Source organism: Quercus suber, unplaced genomic scaffold (assembly GCF_002906115.3).
Source record: "Quercus suber isolate HL8 unplaced genomic scaffold, Cork oak 2.0 scaffold_20, whole genome shotgun sequence".
Classification (NCBI taxonomy): Eukaryota; Viridiplantae; Streptophyta; class Magnoliopsida; order Fagales; family Fagaceae; genus Quercus; species Quercus suber.
Window position 1 is genome coordinate 1,243,281 of NW_027069485.1, and position 23,865 is coordinate 1,267,145.

General features: G+C 35.9%; 2 protein-coding genes across 2 annotated transcripts; one reads left to right on the top strand and one right to left on the bottom strand.

Moving 5' to 3' along the window:
• Positions 1-2,095: 2,095 nt before the first annotated feature.
• LOC111987656 (phragmoplastin DRP1E) lies at positions 2,096-18,102 on the bottom strand. The gene is given in 12 exon segments (XM_065763049.1): positions 2,096-2,226; positions 2,228-2,266; positions 2,424-2,494; positions 2,596-2,715; positions 2,797-2,866; positions 2,868-2,977; positions 3,334-3,398; positions 3,491-3,581; positions 11,769-11,810; positions 11,906-11,956; positions 13,671-13,771; positions 18,030-18,102. Coding segments are annotated over 12 exon segments (909 nt in total). The 3' UTR covers positions 2,096-2,150.
• A 1,967-nt stretch (positions 18,103-20,069) lies between these two features.
• On the top strand, positions 20,070-22,204 carry LOC111999779 (F-box/kelch-repeat protein At3g23880). Its single transcript, XM_065762693.1, has one exon. The coding sequence runs from the start codon at positions 20,664-20,666 to the stop codon at positions 21,906-21,908; it is 1,245 nt and encodes a 414-aa protein (XP_065618765.1). The 5' UTR covers positions 20,070-20,663; the 3' UTR covers positions 21,909-22,204.
• The last annotated feature ends 1,661 nt before the right edge of the window (positions 22,205-23,865 follow it).

Here is a 23,865-nt window from a genome sequence, read left to right on the forward strand (position 1 = left end):
TATTTGTGGTGTATAAAGTGAAGCATAAATAATGGTACAAAAGATTTGGAATTATTCGCGGCACGGTTTGGTGTGGTTTTGGGCCTTTTTTAGCACTATACTCTGCGGTGTGATACGGTTCAGTTTGGTCAGTTTTATATTTTTCAAAATTTTGGGCTGGATTGGCTAGCACAAAACTAATTTTTTCTTTGTTTTGGGCCAAATTATAAATTATTGGGCTAATTTTTATTTATTTTGGGTAGGCTTTTCCTAATCAACATCTATTGGGTTGGTTTAGGCCAACCCAAGGCTTTGTTTTTGTTTTGTTTTTTTTTTTCCTTGTAAAAAAAAATGGTGCTTAACAATGACATGACAATATGACACTGAGTCACAAACTCACTAGCTTTTAAAACAAAACAAAAACTTGTAAGACAAAACAAGCTTTACAAACACCAATTACTATTCTACTATTAATAATTATGACAATATGACAAAAATTAAAAAAAAAAAAATTTGTATAACAAAAAAAGTTAAGACAAATATATACAAGACAACAAAAGTAACACTAATGTTGGCTGTTTCATATTTTAGATTATATATGTGTGTGTGTGTGTGTGTGTGTGTGATGATGTTTGAAATCAATAGGTTGTATGTCACGCCCCAAACTCAGAAGGGTCCAAAGCATGAGAAAAACATCTTAAAGGTACATGTAGATTTTTCTTTTTTGACAATTTAATCCATATAATTTATATCAAGTACTCACATCAAGAATTATCATAATAATTCCATTAAAGATACTCCCAAAATAAGTCAGAGCTCTATGCAATAATTACAAGGACCATTGGCCACAAAAGAATAGAGGTTTGAATAAATACAATTACATATCATCAGTTTATCCCATTAATGGGAATAAAAGTCATCACCACTATTAGATACAAAAAGAATGAGTCAAGCCCACTTTATAGGATGTACATTATCTAAATATCACCATCGATCACAAAAATCTAGCCTCTATCAGTAGTTAGTCTAACTACTGCTAACCACAAAAACCTGTCTAAAATGATCGTTGCTTACTTTGAAAAAGTTTGTAAATGAATGGGATGAGATAGAGCCTAATAGGTAGCATAATTAATGAGGGTGGAGGAAATGCAAGTTTTATGATGATGAACAATTTACAAAGCATGTTTTAGTTTGGGAAATTTCTAACTGAATATTGCAAGATCATTTTTAATAATAATATAACAAGAATGATTAAATACTGAAATATAGCTTCTTAAAATAAATACCATGAAACTATATACTATAATCTGTGAGAACGAACAATATAGTTTTCAAAGTAATAAAAACTAACATATGGTAAATTATTACAAAGATACTACACTACCACATAAACCGGTCAGGGGATCCACCCATTCACAATTGACATGATATTGTCTTGTTTGGTATGTAGTCTCTTGGCCCCGTGGGCAGCAACCTCACCTATACGCTCAAGGTTTTGTCTCTCTCCCCATGGGTAGCAGGGAGAATGTGTTAAATAGGACCTCTTTTGCATGTGGTCTTTTGGCCTCATGGGCAGCAGTCTCATCCACACACACAGGGATGGAACTAGGATTCGAAGTCAAGGGGGGCCGAACATGAATAATTTTTTTTTTCATGCGAATCCAACCTAATTAACGTCTATTGAATATATATAAACAAAGAATCAACAAAAGAAAAGACATGAAATAATTGTTTCTCAGTACATTTAAAGTAAATTATCTATTAAAATGGAATTCGATTATTGTTTTAATTTCCAATAAATCATATATGATGGATTTTGTACATAATTTAGTTGCAATCTCTCTTTTAATGTTCAAAATTATAGTCCCTTAGAAAAATCTTCTTTCATAATAAAAAAATTCTTTATGAAAAATTTTGGTTGTGGATTTTCATAAATTGAGATATCTTCATTAAAGGTAAGTAATATTGCATCACTAGCAATGACTTCTAAAATATTTGTATTTATTTTTGGAAAACTAATTAGTTGCAAAAGACAAAATAACTTTATAAACTATCACCACATAACTATACGCACAGGTGATACACAATGTTAACTTACAACTGATAACAAAAAAAAAAAATTCTAATAAACAGTCTATAATAACTAAAAATCATACTCGGACAAAAAGAAGTTAAAAGCATATAAAACTGTTAACCGTGTAATACCGTGAAAGATGCCTATCAAGTGGAAGCTTCCTTAAAGCAGTGGTTGTCAAAGACTCCATAAATTTGATCACCTCCAGGCCACCTAATTTTAAAAAGGAAATTTTTTTTTCCAAAGACACGCAGTATTATTAATTTATTATAAGCATTGCAATCACAATTAAAACATAGTGGCAAATCTAGCTGAAGCTGGAAAAACCATGAAAGATTATGGTTGGAAGAGAAGCTGAAAGATGTTTTACACTCCCTCCAAATGCTCCTTGAAAATCCGGTCGAATGCATGGCAAAGTTCCAAGATAATGTACAAATGGTCCTAAAACATCATACCTCAGTTAAGGAGAGCACAAATAGCATCTTCTTTACACACACACAAAAAAAAATAATAATAATTTACAACGTCTTAAAGCCACTCACCCCAGCATCAACGGCAATAGGTCTACCATGATGATCCATCTCCGACTCAAGTTCCTCAATGCTTTTATTAATTAGAGATGTTATACTTGAAATCTGAGCCCAAATTACAGACTCCAAGTGCTAGAATCAAGATCACAACATCAGTTTAATATCCTATAGAAACATCATCTTAATTTGCAAGAAAGATGCACAAGAAAAAACCTTTGAGAGAAGTTTTGCAAGACACTCTGAACCCATTTTACTGGCTAAGTGTCCAGAGTCAGGACTGGTACTCCTTCCACCTCGCAACTAATATGTCAACATTTTTATTGATGTCAGCCTGGGAACGGTTAACAATTCCAACCCAAGGATGATGCAAATGATACGATCTTCCTTCAATAACCTGAGAGCATATAAAGTATGTAAGAGGCAAAGAAAATAAACATATTAAGACATTTATATTTTTCAAAGCAATTTTGAACCAAGAAAATGCACAGGAAATGCAGCAAAATTAAAATGTTATAGCAAAGTTCTAAGGAATTTCTCAAGAAAGGGGAAAAATGTATACGCTAAAAAACGGTTCTACTCTGAATACAATTCAACCCAATGAAATGTTAACCCCAATCACTTTGAGAGTAAAATGCAAATAAATTAGATAATAATTAAAAGTTAAGCTATACCTGATCAACAAAATCCATTTATAAAGGTGGGGTTATTCACACAAACAAAGAGACAAAGGGAGATAGAGAGAGATCTTACATCCAATGCATTAGTTCCTTTGTCCATCAAATCCAACTTTGTCAACACACCAAATGTCCTCTCTCCTGTGCAATTTACGTACAAGATTCATGAGGGAAACTGGGAAAGCTAAACAAAGCGACAAGTCAAGAGTTCTGCAAAAAGAGCATAAACATACCAGTAGAATCCACTTCCCTAGCAAGTTTGATAGCATCTGATGTCACAACATCTTGGTTGGCCAAAGATATTGCGAGTATGATACAATTAGGCTGCAAAAACCAAAGGACAGAAAATTAACTCGAGACAATAACAGAAGGCATTGGACTCTAATTAAGGATAGAAAGGCTTGCCTGGATGAGGAAAGAGAGAATGAGAGAGAAGGGAAAACTATTAAAAAAATTCGGCAGATAAAAACAAATTGCAGAACAAGGATCCAAAGAAGAAACAATTAGTTTTATTGTACATCATGCAACAATTATAGTTGAGACAATCCAAGAATTTGTTATTCATTATTATCCCCTCACCCATACCTGTACAGTTCTTTTAAGCATAAAAATGTAAAAAGCTCATAGAATAAGATTACAAATCCTGAGTGCGATAGCTACATGATATATAAACAATGTTGATAGATCAAGAACTGCTCATTCTGATAAATCAAATCCTAAATGAACATAACAACGATCCAGAACATGTGATAATCATAAATATAATTAAGACTAACTTACAAATTACACCCATTGACCTAGTTTCAATTTAGTCCTTTGAGTTTCATTTTGTGTGTGTGTGTGTGTGTGTGTTTCAATCCTTTAAATTCCATTCGTTTCCATCATAGTCCTTCCATCCACTTACGGTGAATCTTCACCACTAAGGTTGTGTTTGGTAAAAGGGGGACTGGAGCCGAAAAGATTTTTCTCTCTCCCAAGTAGGAGTTTTCTCTCTGGACCGTGGGTTTCCAGCTTTTTCTAGAGAGTTCTATCTCTTTTCTCCCTCTCGGCCCACGATTTGGCCATCCAGGTAGCGTACGCGCAAGATTTTTGGCTGCCTTGTGAGCTCCGGTTCCTTTGTCAGCCCATCAACACCCCTTCGTGGGTCTTTCACCTCCCCTTCATGGGTTCGTTGCTTTAGGAGTGGTTCTTCTGTCCTGGGTGGGTCTTGTTCTGTCACCGGTTGGTTTACTGGCAGTTAATCTCTGCCATCTAGTAGTTGTGGTGAATTTGGGTTGACGGTATGAGTGGTTGATGCAGCCAGAAGTTCCTTTAGAGGGAAGAATTTTCGGCTGTGTTGGCACTTCTAGTTCTGGTGAGATTCGGCCAAGGGAGGCTTCTCCATGCCGATGTGAGCTGCTTTTGTTGAATAAAGGCATCTCAGTTGAGGATCTAAGAAACCCAGAAGTGAGTAGTTCTTTTGTTTCAGTATTTTCCAATTTAGATTATTGGGGTTTAGAAATTGGGTCTTTCCCTGTTTTTTGGATTGCTTGTTTCTTTGTTTGCTTCTCTGTTTGGATTGTTGGCTTGCTTCTCTGTTTATATTCCCTTTTGGATATGAGCTGTTTAAGTTGGAACTGCCGTCGTATTGGCAATCAATGAACAATTCAAGAGCTTATTGATAGTGTTTCTCATAGAGACATTAGTGGCAGAATCCAAGTTGGAACAAATTCGAGTTAAATTACGATTTGATAACAAACTAGTATGCCCAAGGGATGGTCACAGTGGAGGACTTGTTCTTTTTTGGAAAAACAACTTTCCTCTTATCATCAATAACTATTCAAAGAATCATATTGATGCTATCATTCAGTGCTCGAAGAAAGGTAATTGGAGATTTACGGGTTTCTACGAACACCCGGAAACTTGCAAGTGTCAAGAATCATGGGAATTTCTAAGACACTTGAGTAGAGATAAGGATGAGCCATGGGTATGCCTTGGTGATTTTAATGAAATACTTAGCATTTATGAGAAGTTGGGGGAGGAGGGCTTTAGAGACCGGAAATATAAATTCAACAGTTCAGGGATGCCTTGGATGACTGTGGATTAATGGACTTTGGATACAGAGGTCCAAAATTTACTTGGTTCAGAAGGAATGGTCAAGAAGAGAGTATTTTTGAAAGACTTGATCGTGGGGTTGCAAACCCAGCGTGGATAAATACCTTCCATGAAGGGTATATTCAGCATTTCACAGCGGCCTCCTCAGATCATAGGCCAATTATTTTAAGAACAAAAAACAGAAACAAAAGGAGGATTCGTCCATTTCGGTTTGAATCGATGTGGGTGGGCTTAGAACGGTGTGAAGCTGCTATTAAAAACTCATGGAATGAAGAGGAAAGAGATGGAGATATGGAAAATCTTTTTGAACGTATTCAGTTGTGCGCTCGGAATTTAGAAGAATGGAGTAGAAAGGACTTTGGAGAGACTACCAATCTTTTGCACGAAAAGAAAAAGAAATTACATAAGCTTAGAGAGGAACCTAGAATTGAGGCCATTGTCCAACAAGAGGCTGAATTGAGAAGAGAAGTAAATTTGCTCTTGGTAAAAGAAGAAAAGATGTGGCATTAGAGATCCAGAATTAATTGGCTACAAAGTGGAGATCAAAATACAAAATTCTTCCACACTTACGCGTCAAGGCGAAAGAGGGGCAATTGGATTCAGGGAATTGAAGATAATGATGGTGTATGGCATGAAGATGTAGATAAAATTGAGGATGTGGCTGTACAATTTTTCACAAACCTTTTCACATCAACGAGACCGCAACTAGGTGAACAGTCTCTCAGAGGAGTACACAAACTCATCACTGATGACATGAATAGGGAACTTTCATGGGAGTTCACGACAGAGGAGGTTCATCAAGCTCTGAGACACATGGCTCCCTTAAAGGCCCCCGGGCCAGATGGTATGCTTGCACTCTTTTATCAATCATTTTGGCATATTATTGGGCCTAACGTTACTAATGCTATCCTCTCTTGTCTAAACTCATGTAAAATACTAGAAAGCATAAACCACACTTTTATCACCTTAATTTCAAAAGTCTCAAGCCCTAAAAGAATGTCTGATTTTCGTCCCATTAGTTTATGTAATGTTATATATAAAATCATGTCCAAAATGATAGCCAACAGACTAAAACCCATTCTTTCTAAAATCAAATCTGAAACTCAAAGTGCATTTGTTCCAGGAAGATTGATTACTGATAATGTTTTGGTGGCGTTTGAAACACTACATTACATGAAAACTAGATGTAAGAGTAGAAAGGGTTTTATGGCAATAAAACTTGACATGAGTAAAGCATACGATAGAGTTGAATGGGGATATCTTAGCCAAGTAATGAGGAAAATGGGTTTTGAGGAAAAATGGATCTCTTTGATTATGCAGTGTTTATCTTCTGTTTTATATTCTGTTCTTATTAATGGTGAACCTCGTGGTTTTATTCACCCAGAGAAAGGTTTGCGTCAAGGCGACCCTCTCTCCCCATATCTTTTTCTTATTTGTGCAGAAGGTCTTTTAGCTAAATTGAAAGAAGCAGAGTTGGAAGGAAAAATCACGGGGGTGGCCATAAGTCGAGGAGGTCCCAAGATCACAAACCTTTGCTTTGCAGATGACAGCCTACTTCTCTGCCGGGCAAACATTGAGGAGTGCAGAAATATTCAACAAGTCCTACAGGAATATGAAGAAGAGCCAGGGCAAAAATTGAACCAAGATAAGACTACTATCTGCTTTAGGAAAAATGTGGAGGAAGACACAAAGAATGCCATATAAGCGAGTCTTAGCATTCCAGAGATAAAAGAGTTCAAAAAATATCTTGGCATGCCTTCTTTTGTGGGGAGGAATAAATGAGTTTCCTTCAGCAACATAAAGGAGAAGATGTGGCGAGTGATACAAGGGTGGGGTGAAAAACTACTGTCACAGGCTGGTAAGGAAATTTTAATCAAGGCAGTCACACAAGCAATTCCCATGTATGTGATGAGCTGTTTCCGGTTACCCACATCTCTTTGCAAAGAATTAGAGATCATGATAAGGAAGTTTTGGTGGGGTGGTGTTGATAGGAGGCACAAGATCCACTGGGTAAATTGGTAGAGACTTTGTAAACCCAAATTTGGAGGCAGGTTGGGATTTAGAAACATTATAAAGTTCAATGAAACTCTCCTAGCAAAACAATATATTCCAACACCGATTCTTTCCGGATGGGAATATTCTCAATCTAAACAACCGGGCTAAGGGGTCATATGCTTGGAATAGTATAAAGGGCGTCAAACATATAATAGAGATGGGCAGCAAGTGGCAGATTGGGAGATGTAATAATGTGAAAATTTGGGGAGACCCATGGCTGCCAAATTCACACATACACAAGGTCCAATCCCTAGTTAATCTCTTACCTCATGATGCCAAAGTTGAAGAGCTCATTGATTGGGAGAACATAAGATGGAGAAATGATTTAATTGACCAAATTTTCTGGCATGAGGAAGCTACTCTTATTAAAAAAATCCTATTGAGTGAACGAAAACCACCTGACTGTTTGATTTGGGCTGAATCAAAGGATGGAAAATACACAGTCCGTAGTGCCCATTGAATGGTACTTACAAGGGAGGAAGCTAATCAACCAAGTACCTCTTGTATCAAAGAGAACACTATTTGGCATAAGATATGGAAGATGAACATCCCTTCAAAGATCAAGCACTTCCTATGGAGAGCACTAATTAACTCACTGCCCACTAAGATGAATTTAAAGAAACGGGGAGTATAAGTTTGGGAAGTTTGTGATAGATGTGGTGCAGGAAAAGAGGACACAAACCATATCCTATGGTTTTGTCCTTCAGCAAGAGTGGTGTGGGAGAGTAGCCCTTTGGGGGGCTTGTTTTGCAATTCTTAGCATCAGAATTTCGAGGAGGTGACAAGGTTTATTCTCCAATTAGATCAGCCAGAGGTGCAGGAGCTGTTCGCAATCCTTGCTTGGTCTTTATGGTTTTGCTGAAACAAAATAAGAGTGAATGAGCTTGATAAAGTCCCTCATGATGTGATTTCTTGGGCTAACAATTTCAGACTTGAATTTCAATCCATGAAGGAAGGAACAAAAGCTGCTAGACCAAAGGAAAATTTGAAATGGGTACCACCCCCCCAAGGTTGGTTCAAAGCTAATGTAGATGAAGCTATCTTCAAAGAGTCTAATTCAGCAGGCATAGGTGTGGTGGTGTGTGACAGTCAAGGTTGGGTGCTAGCTGCTTTGTTAGAGAAAGTGGAAGGTGTGCAAGAGGCAGAGGTCATTGAGACATTGGCTATCCGGTAGGCCATCAGGTTTGCAATTGAAACTAGCTTTAATTGTGTTATAATTGAGAGTGATTCTCTTGGGGTGGTTAAAGCTATCCAAGACTCTGCTGACTCTACTTGTCATATTGGTCACATCATTGAGGACATGAAGCAATTGGCAAAGGCTTTGAAAAGCTATGATTTCCATCACACAAAGAGGAAGGCAAACCAGGTTGCTCACACTCTAGCCCGCAATGCAATTCATGTTGACACAGTGCTGACTTGGCTTGAAGAGATCCCTCCTTATGTGTCTAGTGTAATCCATTTGGATGCTGTGTAGTTATTGTGTTTGCTTGTTGCTGTTCTGTTGTAGTTTTGTTTCTCAAAAAAAAAAAAAAAAAGGTTGTGTTTGGTATTGGCTGAAAAATGCCATTTTTTTTTTACTATTAAGCTTATTTTTGCTACTATTCATGGATTTCATTACGCTTTTTGATAGTATTCATAGGTTCTAATGTACTATTTCAGCTAATATTTAGCTTTATCTACAATACTTTTAGCAAAAAAAATTTAATTTTAGCTAAATAAGCTGTTCTCAAGTTGACACTAAGGTTACGTTTGGGATTAGAGTTTAAAGTCAGTTTATTTTACTATTCAGCTTATTTTTGCTACTATTTTGCTTATTTTTGCTATAATTCATGAGTTCTACTACACTTTTTGGTACTATTCATGAGTCCCACTCAGGAGCAGCCCAACATAATTTGGGGCCTAAGGTGAAAAATTTATGCGGGGCCTTTAATTTGTAAATATTAATTAAACAAAATTATTTAATTTTAATCAAATCAAGGTTAATTTGGTACGTTAAATACATAATTTGATGAATGATACCAACTAAACTAATGTTAATTTTATATAGAGAATTGAATATTATAGTTGAACCATAAATATTAATTAAATAAAAAATAGAAATATACTCGATTGAAAAAGATACTTTATTTTGGATATATGACGATGTATAGTTAAGTAAAGTTGTAATCTAATTTTTAATTTTATATCTTGTTTTTGTGAGAGAGAGAGAGAGGGAGAGATGTAGATATTATTTGGTGTGCGGCTTTGTAGGATATCAATTTACAAAAATTAAAGTCTCAACTCTCAAACTATTAGAGGAAATTAATCTATAATTGATGATTTAACACATTTGCAACATTTTTTTTTTGAAACATTTTAGGGTTTAATTGGCTTAGGGTTCACTCGGTCTCGTACTTTTAGAGTCTTAATAGAAATGAAAAGGAAAAATGCACTAAAAGCAATATAAAATGTTTAAAATATAATGTGACATTGACTTTCAATGATGAACTTCATCAATTTAACTAATGAATGTTTGAATCATTTTTTTGTAATTAATAACATAGCAATTTGTAAGTCATAAGTTAATAGTAAAATTTGTAATATCCTTAACATCACTAATAAAAGAAAATGCACAACCTTTAAAAAATTTATATAATTTTATAAAAATTTGGCTTTTAACCATGGGAAGTGGGGTCTTTTTCCCTAAGGGGAATTTTTATTTGATGGGGCCTTAGGCCTAGGCCTAAATTACCTAGGCCTTGGGCCGGCCCTAGTCCCACTGAACTATTTTTGCTAGCTAACTTTTATTTTTATTTACAGTATTTTTAACAAAAAGCTAGTTAAATAAGCTGTTCTCAAATGTAGGCCTGTTCAACGATCAACCGGCACCGACTGAAACCGGTCTGACCGCACCGATCCGCCCCCTTTAGAGCTCTGCCGATGGTTTCTGGCACGGTGGTTGGCGGCATCTTTTCAGTTTCGATGTCGGACTGGTGCGGCTGTCGGCGCTGAGATGTGCACATCGCCGAGAGCTGAACTGCACCGAGTATGTTTAATATGTATATACTTTTTTTTTTTTAAATTGAGATGTGCTCTCAGTTTCTCACGCCTTGGCCTGTGCTATGTTCAAAAATATATGGCGTGCTGAGCACGCCGTGCTCAGTCTCTCAGGTTTTTTTTTTTTTTGTTGGTGATGAGGACTCATTAGTTTCTTTCTCACCCGCGTGCGAAGTCAAAGGAAATAAGCCTTTCAATAAATAAAAAAGGTTAGCATGTGTCAGTCCTAAAGTATAGTCTCACTCAGGTCTTGTCTAATTGTCTTGCATTTAAACAAAAAATAAAAAAATAAAAATGCCGCAGTTGGTTAGTGTTTTTAAGTCACTGTATAAGATTTTTTTTTTTTTCCTTATTTACTCTCAGCCATACACGTGCCCAGCACCCAGTTGTCTAACACTCTAACTTGTCTCTTTTTCTCTATTTTTAGACTTTTGCTGTCAATCTTTCAGGCTCAATTTGCTCCATCACTTAGCTTAGTCGGACTCAAAAAAAGCTTAGTCGGACTCAGACAGATGGTTTGTAATGGGTTTTAATATTTGGGTCTGTAATAGGTTTTGAATCTTTTAATATTTAGATTTGATCTAAGTTTTAATTTGTGGTTTGAATCCTTGAGTTTTCTGGGTTTGATTTTGGTTTTAGAATTTAGATATCTCTTCTGTGTGTGTGTGTGTGATAGACAAGTGGACAGCGACCATCGCACTGACTGAAACCGCCACCGAGGTTGTCGGAAAACCGTTACTCAAGCGCGGCAGTGGCGTGGGTTTTTAGGAAACCGAAGATTTCGGTGCGGTGCAGAAACGGCCACAAAAACCGGCCGCACCGCACCGTGTACAGCCCTACTCAAATGGACCCTAAGTCTACCAAAACAACATCATTTTGGAAAGTTTAAATAAATAAACTAAAACCAACAAGAGTTTGGAACTAGACAATAAAAGTAGCACCTATATGGGAGGAGATGATCGTTAAGCTAGAGTTCATTGGCTAAAAACATATTAAAGTTAAAGGGTAGGAATGAAGAAAAACAATGAAATATATTCATTAATATCTCAAAAACTACTTTCACTGATTCCCATGAAGTTCCATTGTTCATGATGTCACGGAAAAATTAGACCTCAATATATGTAGCACCATATTCTCATATTTAATAAAATTGACTTTGTTAAATTGGAGGGAAAAGGGGGGAATTGTTACCGGCTAGGGTTCTTAAAAGAATTAAAAGAGTAGAGTAAACTGTGGCAGTAAAAAGATCACCAAAGTGAAAGGGTCTTCCACTCATTAGTCATTACACATTGATGTACCCTTTTTGAGGGGGGAAAGTCCCATTACCTTCTCAATATATTTATCTTCAACAATACTTTCAGGTTGTCCCTCTGGAAAGAGGAAAAAAAGGAACAACTATCTTAGTTAATGAATGGAAAATAATCATTATAAAATCTAGAAGTTTAATCAAGTACAGAACATACAACAGCAACTTTTGCTAAACCCGGTAGATCAATCAGGGATAAGTTGACAACTGCCAAATGAAGGAAAACAAGAATAAGTGTTAAAAAATATATTAAAACATGGGGAATAGAATTATATCAACTATTTATTCAAACTTCATGCCATGCAACATTACCCAGTATAAGACATTAGGAGCAAATGAAATTTAAGTGCAAGCAAGGAACACATCAAATAAGTAAAAATAATGTCCCGGGTATTATAACCAATAGTTATTCTTTAGAGATCACACACAATACTAAGGATTGCACCAATGCAAATCTTTAGAAATCACACACACTCCTCAAAACCCACAGAAACCAATTTGTTGTCTATCTTTCTTTCCCATCTAATTTTTTTTTTCTTCCTTTCCTTTAATAAATGCAAAATGCACCATGCACATGGGAGCCAATGACGAAGAAACCATTAAATGATTTTGTTAAATGATATCTAATCTGCAAAGAGAAGCTAAATAGTGAGATTTCACAATTCAAACTACTGCTAAACATCCTTACTCAAGTGACAAATACATATATACAGTGTTTTCTTCTCAAGCAACTATTGCAGAGACTAGTTGCTTTTCGTGCGTAAGATATATTTATACACATTAGTGCATTTTGCATCAGCTTTTTGCATTGCTAGGGAGAATTAAACATCTAATTTTTCAGTCAAACTATAACTTCCTTTCAGTTTAAAATTATGCCAAGGCAATTAACTAATATTGAAGGAAAAAAATACTGGCTGTGCTTAAAATTGCAAAGAATTGGTATCACACAAGCATCATAAAATGTCATGCATACAAACAAATTAAGATTATATTGCAAAAAGCATGGCTTTTCCAGATGAAGCAAAACATATTCTGTGGAAGTATATCTAGCACTGGTGATTATGATGTAGGACCGTTAAGAAATTCAATACTATACTAGGTTTCTTGATAAATTCTTGAATAAGGATTGATGTTTAAGAGTTTAGGTTAGAAAAGAATGGATGTTGACAGCTGTTTGGGGGCTGAAACAGGGAATAAACAAAAAAAAATTAATATAAATAAAACACTACGAATCACGCCTAGGTCTTCCTAAGCATCACACTTAGGGTTCCTTGGCATCACACAAACAAAGCTTAAAATAATTAGCTGCTGAATTTTGTTAATCAATCATTATATTTTGAAATAGCACGACTAAAAAAAGGCTATTGTTATCCTTTTCCTAGTAAAACTTCGACTCTAAATAACCAATTCCTAGAATAAATAGGAATATTAATAATAATTAAATAAAAGACTTAATAATACGTAAACATAAAATAAGACTCATGGGCCTTTGGTATGGCCAAAGATAGCACATTCCAGATTTATGGAAATTACCAAATTACCCTTATTCTAATAGAACTTAATTAACACTGATCCAGCAGCTTCTCAACCTAAAAGACATAATATTAATAACTAAAATAACTTATCAAAGATGCTAAGAAGGTCCAACATCAAAACTAGACCACAATTCTTGAATCTTTGTATATTTAATCTTCTTTTTCCTTAAGCCCTTCCTTGTCCTCATCAGATTAATACAACATAGCATAACTTGCCACAAATGACAAATGAAAATCATATATGCAGTCTGAACGGAGCAATAATTGCAACTAAAACTCCCAAGGATATTTTAAAAAGAAAGTAAACCAAAATGTGTCTAATAAATTTGAAACAAAAGTAATAAGGAGAAATCTTTTTGTCTAGGAACAAGAGAAATCTGTTTTGAAATTTGGAGCACAGATACTGAGATGGATAGGAACAGGAGAAATCTGTTTTATCTTCCCGGTTATTCTATTAGTCTCATCCTGAATCTCCTTGCAAACAAGGGCTATACGGAAAACTCAAAAGGCAAAATATCAGCTCCAACATCATTTTCCTCTTAGATATAGAAGGCAATAAACAATGTCAAAGAATTCTTTATACATTGAAGAATGTTGATACTACCAAGTCAAGGAGGAGAAGTCTAAACTCATGCCAATCCCCACAGAAGGCAAAAGTAAATTTGAATAGGCAATCAAGTTTAAATAATTCTGGAAATCTTTACAAAATAATGTGCTTTAAACTATAAAAGTTTTTTTTATTGGTAATTTACAAGTACTTAGTGGGTTTTGAACCTATGACCTCATTCTCCACCCATTTTTACGGGAGATGGAAATGCAGTTTAAGCTAGAGCACATTGGCATGTTTTAAAATATTAAATTAAGCATTAGACAAAGCCTGAAAAACTAAAAAACAAAAAATGTTATATAGTTTGGTCACAAATTATGTGACCAAATATATACAACGTCCTTAAGGAAGAAACTATGATTAAAGCCCAACATTGTGATAAATTCTTTTTTTTTTCCTTTTTTGATGAATTACTTATCCATCCCATTTTCTATAGTCTTTTCAATCTCAAGGAATAAAAGACACAACCAGATATAGTGAATAGACTAGATTACCCTCTGCCTCCTGGCATGGCTTATGAAAGGTAAGCAAATTTTGACCGACAGCATCTTTATAAAATCTTAAAGCAGAGTACTTAATCTACCACAGAACACATGGAAAGCAGTGCTTCAATATTTAGCATGCAACACAACCATTGACTAGGTATAAGTAAAATACCAAGCCAGTTTCATTAAACCTATTACCCAAAAAAAAAAAAAAAAAAAAAAAAAAAAAGAGAAACACATATTACCCAAAATTGGAGCTGAATCCCACAAAACCTTATTCAAAAGATAAATTTCCTCTATAAAAATACCCTTGGCAACCTGTGTTGGACCACTATTTTTTTTTTCTCTTTCTTTTTAAAGAAAATCACATTCCTTGATTCGGGAGTCACTTGACAGCTTCAGCATAAAGTAACCCCATATTAACAGAGGCAAGCATAACAGCTGGACAATAATTTCTAGGGTAAGAAAGTCCAGCTCAGACTACAGTTCCTTTCACAACAAACAGGTCAGAGTAAACCCATTGAAAAATAAAACATGTTCATTCTGTCTAAGTCGCTAATAAAAAGTAGAGCTTCAAATAGAGGCTTTTAAGTTTTAACCCAGTTGAGAGTAGGCAGGGTAACCCTAAATTCCCATAAACAGGACATATCAATAATGATTTAAAAGCTTCAAATAGCTGCTAGAGATTTATTAGTTATAGGCAAAAAAATTTAGTTGAATCTCATAAAACTTCACTAATACCAGCTAGAATTCAACAAAATTTCCAAATTCACTAATGAAGACCAAATGCTTATTTTTCATAAAAGCGCTAATACTAAGAGTGTGTTTAGATACCACTTATTTGCTGAAAACTGAAAACATTGTAACAAAATAATTTTTAAATGCATGAATAGTGCTGTGAGACCCCAATTTATATTGAAATTTTTGTTTAGATGACTTTTGTGGGCCTGTGAACGATGCCATGGGAGCCACATAATTTCAGCAAAACGCACAAACGCTAGCTTGGAATGCTTCCCAGACACACCTCCTATCCAAAAAAAAAAAATTTTTAAAATCTATATTTATATAATGTATATTAAGATAATTCAGAAAGTTAGTTATTACTTTAAATGAATGGGTTTTGGACTTAGAATAGTCCATTCAAGTCTCATGTACTTGAATTCATTACTTGTGAAACCCAAATTGACTAAATATAAATCAAAGCTTAGGTTATTTAGTTAATTATTTTTTTAATCCCTTTAGCCTTGTTGTCGTCATTACACAAAGCACACCTCAATCTATTAGTGCATCTCGATCCAATAGGTATTCTAAAACCAATTTTGGAGAGTAAACACACAAAAAACAGCCTCTTTGACTCTAAAGTTTTTTTTAGAGTTGATGCAAGAGTTCTCGTGAAGAAGAGAGCACTGTAGTAATTACTGTAGCAACTCTAGACATTATTATCCCCTAAAATAATCACCCAGTTGAATAAAAAATGATTGTTTCCTCTTTCCTCCATTTCTCTTTCTTCCCCACTCTCTTTCTCTCTTCTTTATCTCAACGGCTACAAAACGCAGATCACAATCCAAACACAAAACAATTTTTCTCATAAACCAAATGAAATCAGAACAATAAAAGAAAAAAGAAAAGAAAAAAAGAAGAAGAAGAAGAAGAAGAAGAGGGAGACCCATCTGGTTTTTGTTCTCCATCGGCTCTCTCTCTCAAATGAGATTTTTCATATTATGAATTTTGGTCTGATGGTCTGTGGAGTTATAAAATTATGCAAGAGATATGTGGTGAGAAATTAACTATGTACTGTCATGAGTACAAGAAGTAGAAAAACAAGAACAAAAGTGTAGTGTTCTAGAGTGAAGTAGAAAAACAAAAACAAAAGTGAAAAAGTTGAAGATAAAGAGGAGAGTGGGTATATGTGTGTGGAGGAGAAAAAAGAAGAAGAAACAATGTATGGATGAAAAATAAAACAAAGAAAAAGAAATCAAAATTGAGAAATGTTACTACAATATTTTCGCAATAAATTTTAAGTGACGAATTGTTATTAGCTAATATTGGTGAGTAAAAAAATAATTTCAGTAGTGGATTCAAATTAAAACTAGTAATAACTTATCACATATAATTCTTTTGTGAAATTATTTGAAAAATATTGTAAACTTAACACTTCTCATTAAAATTAGATGATCTTATAACTCAGTATATCGTTGTAACAATTGTTCACTGATATTTGTTAAAAAACATTATTGAAAAATTTAAAAATATTACTGTTGAAAGGTTAAAAAATATAGAATGAAGATTAAAAAAAGATTAAAGAAATAATGAAGAAATAATATTTTAATAGCATAGAAAAAAGGTAGAAAATTTATTAAAAGTGTATTTGAAAAAGTAAATAAGGAAATCATAAAAGTTACTGTTAATTAGAGAGACCGGAGGAGATACTCTTAGCAAGATAAGGTGAAAGTTTAGAGATAGAGAGAGAATTTTGACACAGAGAAAGTTTAGGAGTCTGGAGTGATTTTCTAGAGAGAGAAGATGAGTTCATTTGAAAAAGTGAAAGTTTTCATTTGCGGGAGGGAGAGAGAGAGACACAGAGAGAGAGGGAGAGATTTCAAGTTTATTAGTAAGGAAAGTAAAAGATTTGAGTTGAATTTTTGGTCTGATTGGTTTATGGTTTGAAATGAGTGCAGAGTTCGGGAAAATCATTGGTTTTGGAGAGTATTGTAGGGCTTGACTTTCTTCCAAGAGGATCAAGTTAGTTGTTTTATGGATTCTCACTTGTGTTTCAAAAAAAAAATTAATCGTTTATACATATTTTTTTTAATTTTCTTTTTTGTTATTTTGCTAATTGTGATGAATTTGTGGTATTTGGACTTGCTTTGACTGTTGCAGGGATTGGCACAGGCGGCCTTTGGGGTTGCAACTTCACAAGATGAATGAAGGAACGCAAGAGTATGTCGACTTCCTTCACATCCTGAGAAGGAAATTCTCTGATTTTGGTATGTGATCATTTTCCTCTTTTAGTGAATTACTTGTTTCATATGTGCGATGTCGATTTCAGTTTTGTAAAAATAAGCCGTAGTTGCTCAAAATAAGCTACAAATGGTTCTGTTTTAACTCTTAGCTTCATGGAGGCAGTGTTAGAGCATCCACATCAGATGTGGCAAAAAAAAAAAAAAAAAGCCATTTTGCCATACCAAATGCCTACTTTATTATTTTACCACATCATTTTGCAACATCCCATTTATAAGATGTTTTATCATTCAATTCTATACATTAAAATAATATATTATCTCCTCCCCCGTTATCATCAACAACAGCAACAACATCAACGGCACAACCACCAGCCACCAATATCCATTGCCGCAACAACACCTCTACTGCAAACCAACCACCACAATTACTCACCAATATTAGATCAACCCAAATTGCAGCCAAAAAAAAAAAAAAAAAAAAACTCACAACCAGAGAGAGGCAGAGACCACAATTACTCACCAATATTAGATCAACCCAAATTGCAGCCAAAAAAAAAAAAAAAAAAAAACTCACAACCAGAGAGAGGCAGAGTGAAAGGCAGACAAAGAGGAGAGCGAAGAGGGTGAGATCAACGGCGGCCTTGAGGTGAGATCACCTACCAAACCCAAACCTATCACCGGTTAAACCCACTTTCAAGCTCACACTGCCAAGCACCACCTTCAACCACCACATCCACCAACCACTGGCCGTTGTTAAAACCCATCTACCACCATTGATGAACCTAAGAGAGAGATTCACCACCATGGCAAACCTTACAAACCCATCTACCACCATCAATCACCACCATGGCAAACCCAACAAACCCATCTGCCACCATCGATGAATCCGACGCCGTGGCCGATTTCGATGAAGTCATGGCTGTCTTTCCTCCTCTCTTGGCTGCCGCCGCCACCTTCTTCTTGCTTGCGTCCGATTGTGAGAAGAGGAATAACACGGGTTGGGAACTTAGGAGAGAGATACAGATTCTGAGAAGAGAGAGAAAATCAAATAAAGAAATGAGAGGTGAGAGAAAAGTCGAATAAAATAGTATTTTTCCGTTTGGCATTTGTGTCCGTACCGTTGCAAATTTTGCAACAGTACGGACACAAATGGTAAAAATTTGGCACATATAGAACATCTGATGGGAGGTGTTTTTTGTGTTTGGTGTGCCAAATATTTGGCATTTGGCACATTTGCTGTGGGTGCTCTTACATAATGAATATTAATTGGTTTCAGTTTTCATGGACCATAACTATGTTCCATATTATGTGAGAGATGATATAAGAATATGGATGAGACATAGTAGATAGTTATATATATAAACTTTTGAATACATAATTGGGCCTCCATTTACTTACACAATAGTTAGACTCCATTTACTTACACAAAAGAATTATATGTGGTAAGTTGTTACTAGTTTTAATTTGAATCCACTATTAAAATTATTTTTTTACCCACCAATATCAACTAATAACAATCAGTCACTTAAAATTTATTGCGAAAATATTGTGAAAACATTTCTCAATTTTAATTTCTTTTTCTTTAATTTATTTTTCATCCATACATTGTTTCTTCTTCTTTTTTATCCTCCACACACGTATACCCACTCTCCTATTTATTTTCAACTTTTTCACTTTTGTTTTTGTTTTTCTACTTCACTCCAGAACACTACACTTTTGTTCTTGTTTTTCTACTTCTTGGGGATTTTTTAGAAAATAACTACAAAACCCAAACAATATTATTAGTTAGGCAACGTTTCAAACATATTTCATTTCTAGCAATTCGACTATAGAGTAGTCGATTTTACTGTTTATAATGCTTTTTTTTTTTGTGAGTGGCGTCGGAAAGAAGTCGACTTCAGTGGAGTCGACTTCTACACAAAGAAGTCGACTTCAGTGGAGTCAACTTCTATACAAAGAAATCCACTGTGTAAAAATTCAAAGAAACCTCACAACCAAAGAAGCGTGTTCTTCGTGCTTCGCCGTACCCGAGCGTGTTCTTCGCCTGGGTTCTGGTGAAGAAATCGGCGCCTGGGTTCGTGCTTCGTCGGGGTCTGGTGAAGAAATCGGCGTGTTCTTCGTGCTTCGCCGTCGGTGTTGCTGGGTTCGTCGGGGTCTGGTGAAGAAATCGGCGTGTTCTTCGTGCTTCGCCGTCGGTGTTGCTGGGTTCGTCGGGGTCTGGTGAAGAAATCGGCGCCTGCGTTCGCTTGCTCGTCGGTCTTGCTCGTCGGCGTTGCTGGGTTCTTCGCCTGGGTTCGTCGGAGCCTGGAAGGCTTCGCCTGGGATGCTGGGTTCGTCAGTGTTGCTGGGTTCTTCGCCTGGAATGCTTCGCCTGAAAGTTGTGGGTTTTTGGTTCGTCGGTGCCTGGAATGCTTCGCCTGGGATGCTGGGTTCGTCGGTGTTGCTGGGTTCTTCGCCTGGAATGCTTCGCCTGGAAGCTGTGGGTTTTTGGGGAAGTCGACTTCAGTGGAGTCGACTTCTTTGTACAAAAGTTGACTCCACTGAAGTCGACTTCTTTGAAAAAAGGTAATATGAACAGTAAAATCGACTCCTCTATAGTCAAATTGCTAAAAATGTAATATGTTTGAAACGTTGCCTAACTAATAATATTGTTTAGGTTTTGTAGTTATTTTCTAAAAAAAACCTACTTCTTGTACTCGTGACAGTACATAGATAATTTCTCACCACGTACCTCTTGCATAATTTTATAACTCCACAGACCATTAGACCAAAGTTCATAATATGAAAAATCTCATTTGAGAGAGAGAGAGAGCCGATGGAGAACAAAAACCAAATGGGTCTCCCTCTTTTTTATTTTTTTCTTTTATTGATTTGATTTCATTTGGTTTATAAGAAAAATTGTTTTTGTGTTTGGATTGTGTTCTAGGTTTTATAGCCGTGGAGATAAAGAAGAGAGAAAGAGAGTAAGGAAGAGAGAGAAATTGAGGAAAGAGGAAAAAATCACTTTTTATTCAACCGGGTGATTATTTTAGGGGATAATAATGTCTAGAGTTACTACAGTAATTACTATAGTGCTCTCTTCTTCACGAGAGCTCTTCAAACAACTCTAAAAAAAACTTTAGAGTTAGAGAGGCTGTTTTTTGTGTGCTTACCCTCCAAAATTGGATTTAGAAAACCTATTGGATCGAGATGCTCTAATAGATTGAGGTGTGCTTCGTGTAATGACGACAATAAGGCTAAAGGGATTAAAAAAATAAATAAATAAAGGAGTGTCTTACTGTATACGGAGTAAAAGGCATTAGGGATTTCAAAATTAGGGTTTTCAATGAGTCAATCGAAGATGTCGAATTCGGGTTCGAAGTGGAGGTGGGGGCGAAGGTGGAGAAGTTGCAGATTAAGGTTAAGCTCCAATAATAATTTACCTTCATTACCGGAAGAGTTGTTGGAAGAGATCCTGGTAAGGCTTCCAGTTAAATCGCTATTACGTTTCAGGTGCGTTCAAAAGTCATGGTCTACTCTTGTCCAAAACCCAACTTTCATTGCCAAACACCTCCGCCACCATCAAACCAAAACAAAAAATCCAAGTATTTTGGTCGAGGGCATGGACAAAGAGGGGAATTTTAAATACCTCCTGCAATCTCATCCTGATGAAGGAGGAGGAGTCCGCATTGTGGACTTCAAGGGGGACAGCATGGGTCGCTTGTTCACACTTAGACCACTGACCAGCATGTTTGCTTGCATCAACGGCATTATTTGCTTTTCTGGTGTATTCAGAGGCCACTATGGCTTTGTCTTATGGAATCCAGCTATCAGAAAAGGTAAAGTTGTTTCCTATCCCAACCCTCCTGATTGTCCTGCTCATTTTGTTCGAATACGATCATGTCATGCATTTGGTTTTGATCAAAATTCTAATGACTACAAGGTGGTTCGAGTTGTCGAACATAGGAAGAAATCTGTGGAAAATTCAATCACACGCTACCGCAGTTATTTTTTTGTTTACTCCCTAAGGGCTGATTCCTGGACCCAAATATTTGGCACCCCTGTTCAGCATAACAACATTAAGCTGCATTCTCGTTGTGATGAAATATTCTTTAATGGATTTCATCATTGGATCGGTTCCCTCAACAGCGAACCCGGGGATAGTTATGATCATCACATAATTATGTCCTTTGACATGAGCCATGAGGTTTTTCAAATTATAAGGTTTCCAGATATGTTTTTTCCAAATAAAACTCTTGCTGTATTCAATGATTGCCTTGCTTGTATTGTTTATGGTATCAATGAATACATCGATATATGGGTGATGCGTGAATATGGGGTCGAGGATTCTTGGACCAAACAACTTGTTGTAGGACACCTGTTAGGAATTCAGAGGCCTCTACAAATTCTTGGGAATGAGGAGATTCTTCTGGTTGATGAAAAGAAGACATTAGTCTTGTATAACATTGGTTCTCAAGAAATGAAGATTCTTCAACGCACGGGGTATCCAAAAATATTCATGCCAACTCAAGCTTTCGGTTATGTGGAGAGTCTTGTTTCATTCACTGGTGGAGATGTGTTTGAGAGTTAATTTTCCTGAGCTCCTAGTTATTTATATCATTAAATAATTTTTCAGTATGTTCTGTGTGGCTTAGAGAAGATGATATTGCATCTCATATGGATGATGTGTTTGTTAATTTATCTAGAGTGAGTGCTAGTTAAGGGTTTGAGTAGGTTATTCTGCAATAACATCTCAGCTATTATTAGCTTTGTTGTCTATTTCTTCCAGTGAAATTTACAAAGACTTGGTCACTTGAGTGTTTGTATCACTAGGTAACGTGACAAGTTAAAATTTCATATATCTTGATGGAAACCATATTTATTGGAGGTAGATGACTCTATTGCTAGTTTTTGTGAAATTGTTCATGTTCTTTATTTTTTTACATACAAATTTAGATGGATAGGTTTTCATGTTCTGTTATTCATCGTGATATGCTTCTTTTAGCCAAGCCACAGGTTTGTGTTTTGTTCAACCTTGTTTCCATGTGTTGTTGCAGCAGTTGGAGTTCTTTGTATTTAGGCGGGAGATTCACCTAATAAATTCTGTGGATAGTATACTGTACCAAGAGCATTCTACCACTTTCATGACATTGTTTTTTTCTTCTTCTTAATCCTCTTAACACGATCTCCTTATTATCCTTGTCCATTGCACTCCCAAAACTCCAAACGCCCAAATTTGTTTCTTCTTCTCAATCCCCTAAACAGGAGGCATTGAAACACTATTACAGGTTGTCCATTGCTCCCAAGACTTAAAATAAGAAATAACCCACTGCTTTCCTTTGTTTCCATTCTCTTCTTTCTCCTTGGAATCTTATTCCAAACACAAACAACATTTTAGACAATGTCGTATTCTGGAATTTATATTTTAAACTGGCCAACCTACTCTTAGTGTGATCATATCTTCGGGAGTTGTCACCATAGCGCTACTCCAAATGCTTGGCAGCAACTTTAGTGCTGTCAATTAGAATCCCTTCAAAAATTGTGTCAAATCCACCTTCACCGAGCTTCTTGTAATAGAATATCTTGTAGGCATTCCTGGTACATAATCTAAATCATACTCCTCAGCTTCATCAAAATCTTTGCTCTTCCGAAATGAAAAAACCAAGATCAAAATTAAGAACAGACGAAACAAAGATGCAATTGATCCCAGTACTATTACAATCCCATTTCTGTTTTTTTGCCTGCTCTGCACTTGGGACATTCTGCACCTTGATGTATGCTGTAAACCCATAATAATCACTAATATTGAACATCGTTATCGCCTTTATAAGTGAAAAAACTTGGGATTTTAAAAAGCAAGCCCCGAAAGAGTAATTTTGATAAGGGTTTTGTATGAAAATAGCAGCTTTGCAGGAACAATTTTTTGAGCATGCTTGTTTGCAAAACTCTAAATTTACGTTTTGGAGTTCTGCAGCTTCTGTTATTTCAGTAAAGTATAGTTCTCAAGCTCCAAAAATTGCCAATTTGGGGGAGATTCACAAGAGAGGGGAGTAACTAAGGAGCATCCATTGTCAAGCTCCCTGTCATTCACTCGCTTAAAATAGTCTGTCCCATTTTCGGGTACAGGACAGCTATACTGCCCATTTGTATAAATTCCTTAAGTACTGCCAACTATAGGGTAACCACATTTATCTGTGTTGAGAAGATCAGCCACTTCCACTGGAGATCATCTTGGTTCCACTCATACAATCTGTAGTGTCCATCAGGCCCAAATCTCATGTACTGCAATGATAATGCTGATGGAATTTTAAATTGATTATTATTTGGATATGATTCTGCAGGATCTGTGAAGAAAAGCGAAGCTTCCATTCTGAAATTGAATATAACTTGTATTAGGTAAATTGAAAGAAAAATATTGTTCCGAAGCAGTAGACTCTATGAAAGCGAACAACCCCTCCCCAGAGAGGTAAAGCGAAAACAATCTGATATTTTGCTGGAACACTAGAGGTGAGTATATGCCCTACCATCAATTTTTGCCCAGGAAGCAG

Coding starts and splice junctions, on each gene's coding strand:
- LOC111999779 (XM_065762693.1), top strand. CDS start 20,664: ATGAGTCAATCGAAGATGTCGAATTCGGGTTCGAAGTGGAGGTGGGGG.